This window comes from Coregonus lavaretus (genome assembly GCF_964263955.1).
Source record: "Coregonus lavaretus genome assembly, chromosome: 24".
NCBI lineage: Eukaryota > Metazoa > Chordata > Actinopteri > Salmoniformes > Salmonidae > Coregonus > Coregonus lavaretus.
Genome location: NC_140011.1, coordinates 12514756 through 12531457, shown reverse-complemented (window position 1 = coordinate 12531457; position 16702 = coordinate 12514756). Strand labels below are relative to the sequence as shown.

The 16702-nt window shown below is 43.7% G+C and overlaps 1 protein-coding gene across 1 annotated transcript; it reads left to right on the top strand.

The window, feature by feature from the left end:
- Positions 1-1335: 1335 nt before the first annotated feature.
- Positions 1336-16065, top strand: LOC311099403 (toll-like receptor 8; the record flags this gene model as incomplete). Its single annotated transcript, XM_084140101.1, has 6 exons — positions 1336-1509; positions 1627-1723; positions 1913-2001; positions 2126-2180; positions 3645-3705; positions 12972-16065. The coding sequence occupies 6 exons, from the start codon at positions 1336-1338 to the stop codon at positions 16063-16065; spliced, it is 3570 nt and encodes a 1189-aa protein (XP_083996227.1).
- Between the last annotated feature and the right edge of the window lie 637 nt (positions 16066-16702).

The following is a 16702-nucleotide window of genomic DNA, read 5'->3' as shown; positions in this document are numbered from 1 at the left end:
GTGTATCGATGTCACCGTCAAGCAGTGTAACACACATGTTTTATGACATATTACATAATTCAGTTTTGTGGAGTTGAAGATACAACAATAATCTTAACTCATTTACAGCATATATATTATGTTTTTCTCACTAGCTAGATGCGCAATTAAAGGAGAATTACACAAACAAATTTAAATGTGTTAGTTTTCTTCTATACCAAAATAAAATGTATTCTGATGTGAATTAAGCATTGACATTCACTCAGAACATCCAATTTAGTTGTTTCTCTATGAACAATTGTAATTTTAAGAGTGAAAAATGAAACTGAGAACATAATTTGTGGAAATATAACACATAATTTTGGGGGGGAATCACAGATTTTATAGGGCCTGTCATGCCAAATAGTGTCCCCCTCTGAGTTCTAGCTTCTGTTGCTAGGGCTGTTGCTAGAACTTGCAAAATTCTGACCGGATTACATAATGAACCAAAGCGTCCGTTGCTATGCTGGTTGCTTGGCTCTATTTCACCTCAGAAGCGCTCGCTCAGTCCGCACAAAATTATTACCTCAGAATTGCTCTCCAAGGACGGTGTTTTTGGAGGACCGAGAAGACTGGAAAGAGATTGTAAAGTGGTTACCCCACTGGCTATAGGGTCTCACTGTTTGTAAGTCGCTCTGGATAAGAGCGTCTGCTAAATGACGTAAATGTAAATGTAAATGTAGAACACTCTCTCTTTACCATATGTGTCTTTTTATATAAGAAAATATATTGTTAAATAGGAATAAATAATTTAAGCTGTTTTTAGATTGACTTTGCTAGCTACTGTACTTATTTACCTCACCCTGCCTAGTCAGCTAGCTAGCTATGGACAACCATTTTTCAACAACCATTTTCCATCTAGCTAGTTGGTCATCTACATGTTGCTAGCAATACATATAGTTATGTGGAGGCTGCTGAGGGGAGGATGGCTCATAATGTCAATAATGCCTGGAATGGAGTAAATGGAACGGTATCAAACACATGGTTTCCATTTCAGCCATTATTATGAGCAGTCCTCCCCTCAGCAGCCTCCATTGATATTGTTTTATGTCTGTCATATTGAGGTATCTAGCTATAAGTTAAATCTGATCAATCAAATGGATAGGTGTAAGCAATTATGGTAACTCCAACTGCCCTTAACTAGGTGTCTTCGCTAGATAGAGAGAGACCCATACAGAAAGAGAGCGCGGTGGGAAGAGAGTGAAAGACAGTGAGAGATGGAGAGCTAGAGAAACAGAAAGAGAAAGACAGCAGTGCAAATTTACTTAGACTTCAGTATTTCAACAACTCTTGTCTTCCAACGTGTTAGGCAATCACATGTACTTACTGGGGAAGGATGGCCAGCCACACAGGAGGGTGATTTTCACTAAGGAGGAGAAGGAGGCCGTGCTGACCGAGATGCATGCTGGACATTTCGGAGTGAAGCGCATGATTGCCAAAATCAACCTACGCTTCTTCTGGCGTGGGATTGTCAAGGATGTGGACAGCTGGGCAAATGAAATAACCTTTTATTTATCAATCACATGCTATTATATCTGAAATTATTATGATTCCGATTGTGTCATTTCAGAGCGCACAGTGTTTCAATTTGTCACTTTGTGCTTATAGGTCAGTACCTGTCTAGCCTGCCAGAAGTTTGAGAGGGTAAAGACTGTGGCGGCGGAGTTGAAGCCCATCAAAGTTGTTTCACCATGGCACATGATCGGTAAGTGTGTCACAATTCAAATTTAGCATTGATAAGTTGTTTTTTAATGGTAGCTTTATTTGACCACAGCAGAGTTAAATATGATCAAATGTTTGTGTCAGTATCCTTACAAATATGAAAACTGCATACTGTATGACACAGATACGGGTAAGAATAAAGTAATCTTCTCTCTAACGCTTTAAATGTTAGGGGTGAACCTCATCGGACCCTTCACGAAATCCAGGAATGGCAACCACTGGTGTCTGATGGCGACCGATTACTTCACCAAGTGGGTGGAGGTAATACCCATTAAGGTCAGTAAAGGAAGAGAATGTGCTTAACTCAAAATTCCCTTCTGTAACCCATTAAAAAGGGTGCTTGGAACGAAAAATGCGATTTTCATGTTGTATGATACCCATCAAGGACGAGACTGGCGAGGCCACCTCCAAGGCGATGATGGACATCTTCAACACCCACGGTGCTCCTGAGGTCAATTGACTGAAATTGACTGTTGAGTTGCCCAGTTCCTTACTGGTCCTTAACCCCTTCTCCCTAGCCATTAATCTTTTGTGCCCAATTCCAAATCAAATTTTAGGCCAGGGTTGGTATGGAATTGGACATTGGTTTCTAGTTAGTGTTTGCATATCTGGAGGTTCTAGATTTGTGTACGTAATATGGCAGAAGTGTCCCAGAGTCCATTACACAGCAGGGTTGAGTCATCACCATATTGCTACACCTACCCAAGCCCCATCAGGTCAAACACTAAAAAGATAGAGTAGGGGGTTAAAGGCCTTAATTAAACTGGCTATTTATTTTTTTTACAAAGTATCTCGGCCTGTACCTTGATGTGGTGAGAGGGCTTCCAACTAAACCAGGCCCGTGTTATTGAAAATGAAGTATCCTTTATGATTGCTTTTCCATCCCACCACCCCTGACTGAGACTGGCTGCCTGTCGAGGACAAGTGACAGGAAGAACTAGCCGCAGCACCTGTCTCTTGATTCGGCCTCTTCCCTCTCTCCTCATCCTTTAACTCTTTCTCTCCTCTCCCTCCAGACCAAATTCGGCACCCAGTGACGTCTGATTGCCCAACAATCTGCCCACTCATCCCATCCCCTCCTCCATCTCATTGCATCATTTAAAGCTACTGTTATTGTAAAGTCATTATCTGCTAATAAAGTTTGCTAGCCATATCATACTCGGCACATAATATGTGAGATACACAGATGAACTAAAAACACTAGCACTGCAGATACTCAGAACAAAGAGAGCAGCAGTGCATGGACTTCGTAGTCTCCCTCTTCAAGTCCCCCTTCCGAAAAGGCTGCCTGTTGAGAACAAGTGACAGACAGAACCTTCCACCACACAGCACCCACCTCTCTATTCCACACACCAGAATTAAGTATTTCAGTCTGATTGCCACGTGATTGTACAAAAATAATATTTGAAAATAAATGAATGACACGCCTGTATCACAAAAATATAAAAGTTTATGTATTAAAATCTTAAATATTGCCAGGTTGGTTTTCACAGCTGTTTCACAAGGTGTTCATTATTGTAAGTTGTAAGGTATCTTTTGATGGTATTTATTTGTTCCACATTATTAATTGTTGTATCCTAGGACCTACAATATATTCAACCACCAGGGTGTTCTAATGAGCTATGCGAGATAGAAAAAAATGAATCGTAATAGAGGACTACTGAAATTATATTATTTCAGTGTAGAAAAGGGAAGGGCAGGTTAAAATAAAAACATGACAGCTAGACAAGCCAGTGTATGAATCAAACGGATTTGCATATGAATGGAGAGGAAATTAGTAACGCTTAGTATTTTTGACATTCCCCATAAGAAATCATTTCCAAGACAGATAAAGTATTTTCTCTGAATGTGGAAGTTCATCACAGTTAAGACAGCTTTCTCTTACTGTGCTATATTAAACACAGGAAGCTCATACATCCATTACTACTCTGACATCTCTGACAGCATTATGAAGGAACAACAATGGTAAGTTAAATGACACTTAGATAAAAGAATCAGACATAAAACTAGATATTTCTGAATGTGTGTATTTCTTATGCTTTGCACTTAACATCTGTATGCCTTAAAATACTTTTGATTCATGAGTTGAATGGCATTTCGATTACAATTTATGCTCTCTGACTTGAACAATGACCACAGTAGGCTACTGTATAGTGAGAACTGGGGCCATATCCACAAAGCGTCTCAGACCAGATAATTGTTCGTAAGTACGGAGAAAATAGACATTTTACACTCCTACTGTTATGCATAAAACTAAAAGCTCTGCATGAAGCTTCTTTCGTCATAATTTGATCCGTATCCGTGATTTGAACCTTATCGGTGATTTCCAATGCTTTCTCAAAGGGAGTCCTATGTTGGTCAGCGGAACTGACACATCCATATCCATACACTTTCCATCAATTTTCACGGACAAACAAGTTAATGGGCCTCATTTATAAACCGTGCGTACATACAAAATAGACCCCAAAACAGTTTTCACACAAAAGTGGGCATTTATCAAAACTGACCTTGGCATGAAAATGAATTTAGACCATGCGTAGGCACAGTTTCTAATGGTTGAACTAAGTATTGCATTGCAAGGAAAGTAGATTAGTATTTTGTGCAAATGGGGTATATGATGGACACGCTTATTCAATAACAAGATTCAATAATTTGCCGTTAGTGAGAAGAGAGAACATCTATTTCGTTTATCTTAGCATTTTACAAATAATTAGAAATAGGCATCTATTTCCTAGGCTATTATTGATTTCATTTCCATGATCATTGCATAATAAATTCCTCACCTTTTCTGTGATGGTTTCATACTCACGAGGTACCATAGGCCTACAACAAGGATACCATTCGTTCCATCTCATTTAATTAGACCCACTTCGCAGCAGTAAATAGATAAGCTATTTCAAGTATTTTGCTCTATGCCATCCGAGCGCAGTTTATTAACCGTGGAACAGACGGTTGTAGGTTACTTCTGTAGTTTACGTCTGAAAACTGTAATTTCACATTTCTCAAGTAGACAATATTGCATTTATACACATAATACATATTTTCATAACCATGGCAGAATACATTCTTCACCTTTTCTGGCTATGGCTGATGGGTTCATATTCCCGAAGTAGCCATATAACAAATTACCGTGCGCATTTCTCATTTAATTGGACCTATTGCTATTATTTCAAGTATTTTGCTCTATCCATCAGAAAGGAAGAGTGGTTTATAACATACAGTAGATTTTAACAGGTGAATAGACAGTTGATCTTTTGCATTGAGGTGTGTATGGCTTCCACTGTAAGTAGACAAAGACAATGTTTCTGAATTCGGGCAGTGCAGCATAGGTTCAATAAAAAGTGAATGCAAAACATTAGGCCCTTTTAAATTCAAACGGTCTGTTTACAGGTCCACAGCAATTTGCAATTGTTGTTGTCTGTCATATAGCTTAGGCCTACAGCAAATGTCACTGCAAAAGTGGAACATTCTGCCATCACCTACAAAGACATTTGATCAAGTTCATGCGCATTCTTTTCAGAAATGGCGAAAGCAGATATTTAATGTGCAATTTACCCAACTGTTATAAATGAGACCCCAGAATAGTTGAACTTTAGACAGGGCCGACAGATAAGTTAACCAATTAGAAACGAGCAGCATGCGCATTGACCATAGACCAACATTAATCAGTCTAATTTGGTGTCCGTTCTCCACGGATCAGTCTAGCCAAAGCCATCACCTAGTCGACAGATATGAGACCTCATGAGCTATCCTAACCAGTTAAGAGTTACTAGCAGGTGTCTTGATTATAAAAAGGCAGCAAGTCAGTGGTTCCTGTGACATAGACAGGCAATTTCTTTGGAGTTGAATTTTTTTGTTTATTGCTATATGATCAACCCATAATTTGCAAATAAATTCATTAAAAATCCTACAATGTGATTTTCAGGATTTTATTTCCTCAATTTGTCTGTCATAGTTGACGTGTACAGTGGGGAAAAAAAGTATTTAGTCAGCCACCAATTGTGCATGTTCTCTCACTTAAAAAGATGAGAGAGGCCTGTAATTTTCATCATAGGTACACGTCAACTATGACAGACAAATTGAGAAAAAAAAATCCAGAAAATCACATTGTAGGATTTTTAATGAATTTATTTGCAAATTATGGTGGAAAATAAGTATTTGGTCACCTACAAACAAGCAAGATTTCTGGCTCTCACAGACCTGTAACTTCTTCTTTAAGAGGCTCCTCTGTCCTCCACTCATTACCTGTATTAATGACACCTGTTTGAACTTGTTATCAGTATAAAAGACACCTGTCCACAACCTCAAACAGTCACACTCCAAACTTCACTAAGGCCAAGACCAAAGAGCTGTCAAAGGACACCAGAAACAAAATTGTAGACCTGCACCAGGCTGGGAAGACTGAATCTGCAATAGGTAAGCAGCTTGGTTTGAAGAAATCAACTGTGGGAGCAATTATTAGGAAATGGAAGACATACAAGACCACTGATAATCTCCCTTGATCTGGGGCTCCACGCAAGATCTCACCCCATGGGGTCAAAATGATCACAAGAACGGTGAGCAAAAATCCCAGAACCACACGGTGGGACCTAGTGAATGACCTGCAGAGAGCTGGGACCAAAGTAACAAAGCCTACCATCAGTAACACACTACGCCGCCAGGGACTCAAATCCTGCAGTGCCAGACGTGTCCCCCTGCTTAAGCCAGTACATGTCCAGGCCCGTCTGAAGTTTGCTAGAGTGCATTTGGATGATCCAGAAGAGTATTGGGAGAATGTCATATGGTCAGATGAAACCAAAATAGAACTTTTTGGTAAAAACTCAACTCGTCGTGTTTGGAGGACAAAGAATGCTGAGTTGCATCCAAAGAACACCATACCTACTGTGAAGCATGGGGGTGGAAACATCATGCTTTGGGGCTGTTTTTCTGCAAAGGGACCAGGACGACTGATCCGTGTAAAGGAAAGAATGAATGGGGCCATGTATCGTGAGATTTTGAGTGAAAACCTCCTTCCATCAGCAAGGGCATTGAAGATGAAACGTGGCTGGGTCTTTCAGCATGACAATGATCCCAAACACACCACCCGGGCAACGAAGGAGTGGCTTCGTAAGAAGCATTTCAAGGTCCTGGAGTGGCCTAGCCAGTCTCCAGATCTCAACCCCATAGAAAATCTTTGGAGGGAGTTGAAAGTCTGTGTTGCCCAGCGACAGCCCCAAAACATCACTGCTCTAGAGGAGATCTGCATGGAGGAATGGGCCAAAATACCAGCAACAGTGTGTGAAAACCTTGTGAAGACTTACAGAAAACGTTTGACCTGTGTCATTGCCAACAAAGGGTATATAACAAAGTATTGAGAAACTTTTGTTATTGACCAAATACTTATTTTCCACCATAATTTGCAAATAAATTCATTAAAAATCCTACAATGTGATTTTCTGGATTTTTTTCTCTCATTTTGTCTGTCATAGTTGACGTGTACCTATGATGAAAATTACAGGCCTCTCTCATCTTTTTAAGTGGGAGAACTTGCACAATTGGTCGCTGACTAAATACTTTTTTCCCCCACTGTACCTATGATGAAAATTACAGGCCTCTCTCATCTTTTTAAGTGGGAGAACTTGCACAATTGGCGGCTGACTAAATACTTTTTTTCCCCACTGTACCTATGATGAAAATTACAGGCCTCTCTCATCTTTTTAAGTGGGAGAACTTGCACAATTGGTGGCTGACTGAATACTTTTTTCCCCCACTGTATATGTGCTTTCTTGAGCAGGGGGACCTTGCGGGCGCTGCAGGATTTCAGTCCTTCACGGTGTAGTGTGTTACCAATTGTTTTCTTGGTGACTATGGTCCCAGCTGCCTTGAGATCATTGACAAGATCGTCCCGTGTAGTTCTGGGCTGATTCCTCACTGTTCTCATGATCATTGTAACTCCATGAGGTGAGATCTTGCATGGAGCCCCAGGCCCGAGGGAGATTGACAGTTATTTTGTGTTTCTTCCATTTGCGAATAATCGCACCAACTGTTGTCACCTTCTCACCAAGCTACAATTTTGTCCCTGACATCCTTGGAGAGCTCTTTGGTCTTGGCCATGGTGGAGAGTTTGGAATCTGATTGATTGATTGCTTCTGTGGACAGGTGTCTTTTATACAGGTAACAAACTGAGATTAGGAGCACTCCCTTTAAGAGTGTGCTCCTAATCTCAGCTCGTTACCTGTATAAAAGACACCTGGGAGACAGAAATCTTTCTGATTGAGAGGGGGTCAAATACTTATTTCCCTCATTAAAATGCTAGTCCAGGGAGCCATTTGATTAGCTGTTCAAGAGTCTTATGGCTTGGGGGTAGAAGCTGTTACGAAGCCTTTTGGACCTAGACTTGGCGCTCTGGTACCACTTGCCGTGTGGTAGCAGAGAGAACAGTCTATGACTAGGGTGGCTGGAGTCTTTGACAATTTTTACGGCCTTCCTCTGACACCGCCGGGTATAGAGGTCCTGGATGGCAGGAATCTTGGCCCCAGTGATGTACTGGGCCGTACGCACTACCCTCGGTAGTGCCTTGCGGTCGGAGGCCAAGCAATTGCCATACCAGCCAGTGATGCAACCAGTCAGGATGCTCTTGATGGTGCAGCTGTATAACTTTTTGAGGATCTGAGGATGCATACCAAATTTTTTCAGTCTCCTGAGGGGGAATAGGCTTTGTCGTGCCCTCTTCACGACTGTCTTGGTGTGTTTGGACAATGATAGTTTGTTGGTGATGTGGACACCAAGGAACTTGAAGCTCTCAACCTGCTCCACTACAGCCCCGTCGATGAGAATGGGGGCGTATTCTCTCCTCTTTTTCCTGTAGTCCACAATCATCTCCTTTGTTTTGATCACGTTGAGGGAGAGGTTGTTATCCTGGCACGACACGGCCAGGTCTCTGACCTCCTCCCTATAGGCTGTCTCATCACTGTCGGTGATCAGGCCTACCACAGTTGTGTCGTCGGCAAACTTAATGATGGTGTTGGAGTCGTGCCTGGCCATGCAGTCATGGGTGAACAGGGAGTACAGGAGGGGACTGAGCACGCACCCCTGAGGGGCCCCCGTGTTAAGGATCAGCGTGGCAGATGTGTTGTTACCTACTCTTAAGACCTGGGGCCGGCCCGTCAGGAAGTCCAGGATCCAGTTACAGAGAGAGGTGTTTAGTCCCAGGGTCCTTAGCTTAGTGATGAGCTTTGAGGGCCTATGGTGTTGAACGCTGAGCTGTAGTCAATTAATAGCATTCTCACGTAGGTGTTCCTTTTGTCCAGGTGGGAAAGGGCAGTGTCGAGTGCAATAGAGATTGCATCATCTGTGGATCTGTTGGGGCGGTATGCAAATTGGAGTGGGTCTAGGATTTCTGGGAGAATGGTGTTGCCTTTCAAAGCACTTCGTGGCTACAGATGTGAGTGCTACGGGTCAGTAGTCATTTAGGCAGGTTACCTTAGTGTTATTGGGCACAGGGACTATGGTGGTCTGCTTGAAACATGTTGGTATTACAGACTCAATCAGGGACAGGTTGAAAATGTGAGTGAAGACACTTGTCAGTTCGTCAGCGCATGCTCGGAGTATACGTCCTGGTAATCCATCTGGCCCTGCGGCCTTATGAATGTTGACCTGTTTAAAGATCAAACTCACATCGGCTTCGGAGCGCGTGATCACACAGTCGTCCGTAACAGCAGATGCTCTCATGCATGCGTCAGTGTTGCTTGCCTCGAAGTGAGCATAGAAGTAATTTAGCTCGTCCAGCATGCTCTTGTCACTGGGCAGGTCGCGGCTGTGCTTCCCTTTGATATCCCTAAATACTTACAACCACTAGGCTAATAAATAATCACATATGTTTCTTTAGATTATTTCATTAACCTACATCATGTTATTTAAAGATATCCCTTTGGAGCACAATATCATGTTTAAAAAATATGCATAAATTAGCCTATAAGTAAACGTATAAGTTGAGCAATTGATAGCATCTGGGGAATAAGTGTTCAGTGATTAATGATAGACCTTTCAAACGTTTTATGCAACATTATCAGCAAGTGACTTGATGCCTAGGCCTACTGTGCCAATAGCTATTTAGACAGTTGTTGAAAGGGACTGATGACTAATGTTGATAAGGGTAATGAAAAATCAGCTTTTAACAACCATACCGTATGATTCAGTACAATATGCATTCCGGTTGTGAAAAGAAGAATCCTGGCAACAACATTAGCATTTTTGACATTCCCCATAATAAATCATTTATAAGACAAACAGAAAGTATTTTCTCTGAATGTGAAAGTTCATCACGTGCAGTAAGACAGCTTCCTCTTACTGTGCTATAGTCCTATTAAACAGAGGAGGCTCCTCCAACCACAACTTCTCTCTGACAGCATTATGAAAGAACAACACTGGAAAATTATCAGGGGCACAACTTTGGTTTTAGAAGTGGGGGGGACATAATTTTAATTTAATGTTAATTTAACATGCCAAACAGCCTACCCGACCGCTCGGAGGCGTCCACATGGTCCTAAAGCACACCGTTGCCTTGTTTTGTATCACATTCCAATGATAAAACTGAGGGGGACAAAAATGCAAATTCAGAATGTGGAGGGGGACATGTCCCTGAAAATGACACTTAGATAAAAGAATCAGACATTAAAATAGATACTTTTGGTCATGTAGTGTATGTGGACACCTGCTTGTCAAACATCTCATTCCAAAATCATGGGCATTAATATGGAGTTGGTCCCCCCCCCCCTCCCCCCTTTGCTGCTATAACAGCCTCCACTCTTCTGGGAGGCCTTCCACTAGATGTTGGAACATTGCTGCGGGGACTTGCTTCCATTCAGCCACAAGAGCATTAGTGAAGTTGGGCAATGATGTTGGGCGATTAGGCCTGGCTCGCAGTCGGCATTCCAATTCATCCCGAAGGTGTTCGATGGGGTTCAGGTTAGGGCTCTGTGCAGGCCAGTCAAGTTCTTCCACACTGATCTCGACAAACCATTTCTGTATGGACTTTGCTTTGTGCACGGGGGCTGAAACAGGAAAGGGCCTTCCCCAAACTGTTGCCACATAGTTGGAAGCACAGAATTGTCTAGAATGTAATTGTATGCTGTAGCATTAATATTTCCCTTCACTGGAGCTAAGGGACCTAGCCAGAACCATGAAAAACAGCCCCAGACCATTATTCCTCCTCCACCAAACTTTACAGTTGGCACTATGCATTGGAGCAGGTAGCGTTCTCCTAGCATCCGCCAAACCGAGATTCGTCCGTCGGACTGCCAGATGGTGAAGCGTGATTTATCACTCCAGAGAATGCGTTTCCACTGCTCCAGAGTCCAATGGCGGCAAACTTTACACCACTGCAGCCGACACTTGGCATTGCACATGGTGATCTTAGGCTTGTGTGCAGCTGCTCGGCCATGGAAACCCATTTCATGAAGCTCCCGAAGAAAGGTTCTTGTGCTGACATTGCTTCCAAGTTTGGAACTCAGAAGTGAGTGTTGCAACCGAGGAGAGACGATTTTTTACGCGCTATGCGCTACGCGCTTCAGCACTCGGCGGTCCCTTTCTGTGAACTTGTGTGGCCTACCATTTCGCCATTGTTGCTCCTAGACGTTTCCACTTCACATTAACAGCACTTACATTTGACCGGGGCAGCTCTAGCAGGGCAGAAATTGTTGGAAAGGTGGCATCCTATGACAGTGCCACGTTGAAAGTCACTGAGCTCTTCAGTAAGGCCATTCTACTGCCAATGGATGTAGCTCAGTTGGTAGAGCATGGCATTTGCAATGCCAGGGTTGTGGGTTCGATTCCCACGGGGGGGCAGTATGAAAAAATAAAAAATAATGTATGCACTCTGGATAAGAGCGTCTGCTAAATGACAAAAATGTCAAACATGTTTTAATAAGGTCAATAGGTATCCCCAAAAAATAGGTAAAATGTTTTTCATAAAATATAGAATTTTGCCTTAACTACTATAGCCCATAGAAACACATCGAATAACACATTCATAAATGGCAAAAAATACAGGCAAAAAATGTATCATAAGAAATACGGGTTTGAAGTGTCTGTCCTATATCTTGGAGATATAAGAAAGCTCAGGATGTTTGTTTATAATAAATAATAATTTGAACCCCTTTTTTAAAAAATTTTTTATTGTTGGCACAAAACTACCTCTATACTTCCATTAATTTGTGTGGGTAACCTTTAGACGAGTCCCGTGACACTTGTGGGGGTAAAGCATATTAGTTTGTATCCCAAACAATTCGGACACTACAGACAAAAGTTGGCACATCAATGTTATCGACTTCAACCATTCAGATGCTGCAGACGTTTATGTGAGAAGACCGATTTTCGGGATGTCTCCTGGTCTGACAAGCAGCGCTGTAGCTCTGCCACTTTCCCCTGCAGATGTGGAAGGGCGACATAGGCGGATGTGGTGAATTGAGAGGCAGCCAATGCAAAAAAACAGATAGCTTAAACTGACAGATTTTTGAAGGGGATTTTTTTTTTACGGTACATCAAACTGTTGTGATTACTAGCTGAGAAACTTTTATGAGTTGATTTTACTCCTGGCTCAGTTTGTCTGGGCAGTGTCTTAACATCATCCTAAAACCTACTCTTAGCTGGAAGTTTTTAAATGGATTCCTAAGACCTTTTCTGAGATGCTTTGTGGATTCTGGGCCCTGACTGCACCTTGACAGGTAAATGGCAGGTTCATGACTGGTCTGCTTAAGATTAATCTGAATGGTGTTTTATTTGCCTACAGTGTGATTTTGATGTGCTGCATAGGAACAATTCAGTCTTGGAAAAATGTGAACTGGTGAATTTTCAGGCAACCAAAGGCCCACTACATTTCACAACACTTTTGGTAACTTAGAAGTGTTTAGAAAATAGTTAGGGAAGCAGGATTGTAGGATTTGTTGTAGCTCAGGAAGGCCCAGCGTAGTATTGAATGTACCACACAGTAAATGCACTGAAGATAGATTTTCTGTTTTTGACATAGAAATAATGGGAGGCCTTCTGCGCTCTTTTTTGATTTGGATTCTTCCACATTCTCGACAGTGTGAGGGTATTTCTATTTATTTATCAGTCTTTGAAATGCATAATACTGTATCTTAAAGTAGTCTGTAGCTATGTGTTACGCCCCGGCCCTTTCTTTCAGGGAACTGAGACTATTGTCAGAATCAGATGTTTTCAGCGCATGAAATACTCATATCCTCTTCCCACAGGGAAGCAGCCTTTCAGAGGCTGCTGTTACTCCTAGTGTTGCTGTGTCTCTCCCCCCCCTGCTGTGGGAGGACCTGGGCTCAGAGGAAACTACCCTGTGATGTCATCTCTCGCAACCATTTACTGGCCTTCGACTGCTCGGACAGGAAGCTACGCCAGGTACCCCACGATATCAGCTGGAATGCCACAGAGCTTGACCTCTCCTCCAACCAAATCAATATACTCTCCAGCTCCTCGTTTTGGAACCTCCAGAATCTGACTCAGCTAGACCTTAGCTTTAACTTTAACCCCCAGAAACATCCTTTGAAGATAGAGGACCAAACATTCTCCATGCTGGATCAGCTGGAAGCACTGCTCCTTGATGGTAACGGCCTTTGCACAGTGCCGAGGGGCCTTCCGTCTGGGCTGCAGATTCTGTTTCTGAGGTACAATGACATCAGCACTGTAAAACCGAAAAACTTCAGGGATATTCCACATATTAAAGTCCTCCATTTAAGTCACAACTGCCAAGGGAGTGTCTACAATGGGACCCTGGTTATTGCAAACCACACTTTCTCCAACCTCACTGACCTGACAAACCTGACACTGTCTTTTAACGGACTGAAAGCCATCCCTCATTTCCTCCCCCCATCGCTCCAGCTGCTCAAACTCAAACGGAACCTAATCACCCACATTCACCAGCATGACTTGAGTGCACTCACTAATCTGAGCACTCTAGACTTTTCAGGTAACTGTCCTGTGTGTTCTAACGCACCTTTCCGCTGCTTGCCCTGTAATACACCTAACGGGGCACTACAGATCCACCCAGAAGCCTTCAGGAAGCTCTCCCAGCTGCAGGAGTTGATGCTATCAGGAAACTCGTTAGAGCACCTACAAACATCCTGGTTTGAGAACCTCACCAACTTACGCTACCTGTATCTCTCATTTAATCGTCTGGTTGGGGAGATAGCCAATGGGGACTTCCTCTCTGTGCTACCTTTCGTAGAAGTGATTGACTTGTCTTACAATAATGCTGGACAATCTTCATATTCCCACAACTTGAGGCTCTCAAAGAATTTTTCCAAACTGACATCTCTGAAGACATTACACCTAGAAAACTATGTTTTTTCAGCTCTTCACAAAAATCACTTGAAACCACTTTACAGTTTAGCTAACCTGTCTGTGCTCAATTTGGGAACCAACTTTATCTATTGGGCAGACCTTTCACTTTTTGAAAAGTTCCACAACTTATCCAGTGTTGGCCTCTCAGAGAACAGTCTGACTTTCCTGTCCAAGAGGGCAGATGCCTTGTCTGTGAATGGGTATGGCTGGGGCTATGAGCCAGATATAGACAGGTATGGGCCTTTCATACACAAGGATGAACTCTACCGTCGCCATTTGCCTAACATTAAACCAGAGTGTCTTGCTTATGGTCCAGTGCTCGACCTCAGCAAAAACAACATCTTCCACATAAACCCTGATATGCTGCAGGGCCTGAACAACACAGCTTGTCTCAACCTGTCATCTAACTTCATTGGAGACATGTTCAACGGCAGTGAGTTTGTACATTTCTCCAAGCTGAAGTACTTGGATCTATCCCAGAATAAGGTCTACCTGCGCTATGAGCATGCATTCAGTGAACTGGCAGCACTGGAGGTGTTGGACTTGAGTTATAATAAACATTACTTTGTGGTGGCAGGGCTAAACCACAGTTTAGCGTTCCTGGAAAACCTGGGTTTTCTGAAGGTTCTGAACTTGAGCTGGAATGAGATCAGCACCCTCACTGATAAAACCATGTCAAGCAGCTCCCTGCAAGAACTGAACTTCCAGGGCAACCGCCTGGACATCATGTGGAACAACGGTCAGGATTTTTACTTTAATCTTTTCACAGAACTTAATAACCTGACGTCCCTGGATCTGTCATACAACCAGCTCCACCACATCCCATCCGAGGTATACGACAACTTCCCCAAGACCCTGAGACGCTTGACTCTGAGTAAAAACAGACTTGAGGACTTTAACTGGACGAAGCTCACACAACTATCACATCTGGAGGAGCTGGATTTGAGTAAGAACCAACTGGAGCAGGTGGCCTTAACCTTCTCCACTCTTAACAGTTCACTGAGGCTGCTGGACCTGAGCTATAACAGGATTTACCGGCTAGCGCCTGGTCTCCTCAGGGGCGCCAGGAGCCTGTGGGTGCTGGACCTCAGCTTCAACCTGCTGGAGCTCATCAACCAGACAACGTTTGAATCTGGAGCAGAGAACTACCTCCAGCAGCTGTCACTACAGGGGAACCCGCTCCACTGCACCTGTGACCTGCTGGACTTCCACCTGTGGATGAGGAGCAATGAGGTGGAGCTCCCTCTGCTGGCCATCGGGGTGACGTGTGACATGCCCGCGGAGAGGAGGGGCAGGTCTGTGTTGAGTTACGACATAGAGGAATGTGTGAATGATGACAACTCAATGGCGTGCTGCATCCTCACGTCGTTACTCGTCATTCACGTTCTGTTGGTATCTCTCACAGCACACCTCTTCTACTGGGACCTGTCCTATATTCTGGACTACTGTGGGGCCAAGCTGAAGCACCACTATCGCTTACTGCCGACAGACTGTGTCTATGATGCCTTTGTTATGTATGACACCACAGACCCGCTGGCCTCTGATTGGGTGTTGAACCACCTTAGGGTGGAACTAGAGGAGCGCGGAGAGAGGGTTCGCCCACTCTGCCTGGAGGAGCGTGATTGGATGCCAGGGACGCCTATCATGGATAACCTTTCCAATAGTGTGCAGCAGAGCAGGAAGACGGTGTTCGTGCTGACAGAGGGCTTCCTGTCGCGTGGTGTAGTTAAAATGGCCGCCCTGCTGGTGCAGCAGCGGCTGGTGGAGGAGGGTGTGGACGCCATGGTGCTGCTGCTGCTGCAGCCCCAGGTGCTGCGACGCTCACGCATCCTCCACCTGCGCAGACGGCTCTGCAGGCGCAGTGTTCTGGAGTGGCCTGCAACCGCCGGTCCGGCTGCCCAGCGCTGGTTCTGGCACCAGCTGAAGAGAGCCATATGGAAAGATCAGAGAGCCACACACGCATCACTACACGGCACATACTTCACTGGGCGGTGAACCCAAGGACATGAAAGGAATTGACCAAAAACAGGAAACCGACCAAACACATGGCTGAGTTTACTTACCCACAGCTTAAAGGTCTCCAATTCCTACTCTGCAGTGTTCTAGAATCAGTTCCTAGAGACATGACAGTGTAGTTCCCCCTCTCTCTCTCTCTCTCACACACACACACACACACACACACACACACACACACACACACACACACACACACACACACACACACACAATGTAGCCTATTGTAGGGGGCTGCATGGTTATCTGTACAATCCATAATAAAATATTAGGCCTTAATTTCTGTTTTTCCTGTGAAGGATTATATTATCAATCGTCCCATTAGCTTCTCTGTGAAAATGCCTGCCTCATCTACAGTACAATATAGTAAATAATGTGACTCCTACAGTGAAGCATGTTGGTGGCAGCATCATGCTGTGGGGATGTTTTTCAGCGGCAGGGACTGGGAGACTAGTCAGGATCGAGCAAAGTACAAAGAGATCCTTGATGAAAACCTGCCCCAGAGCGCTCAGGATCTCAGACTGGGGCAAAGGTTCACCTTCCAACAGGACAACGACCCTAAGCACACAGTCTCTGAATGTCCTTGAGTTGCCCAACCAGAGCCCGGACTTGAACCCGA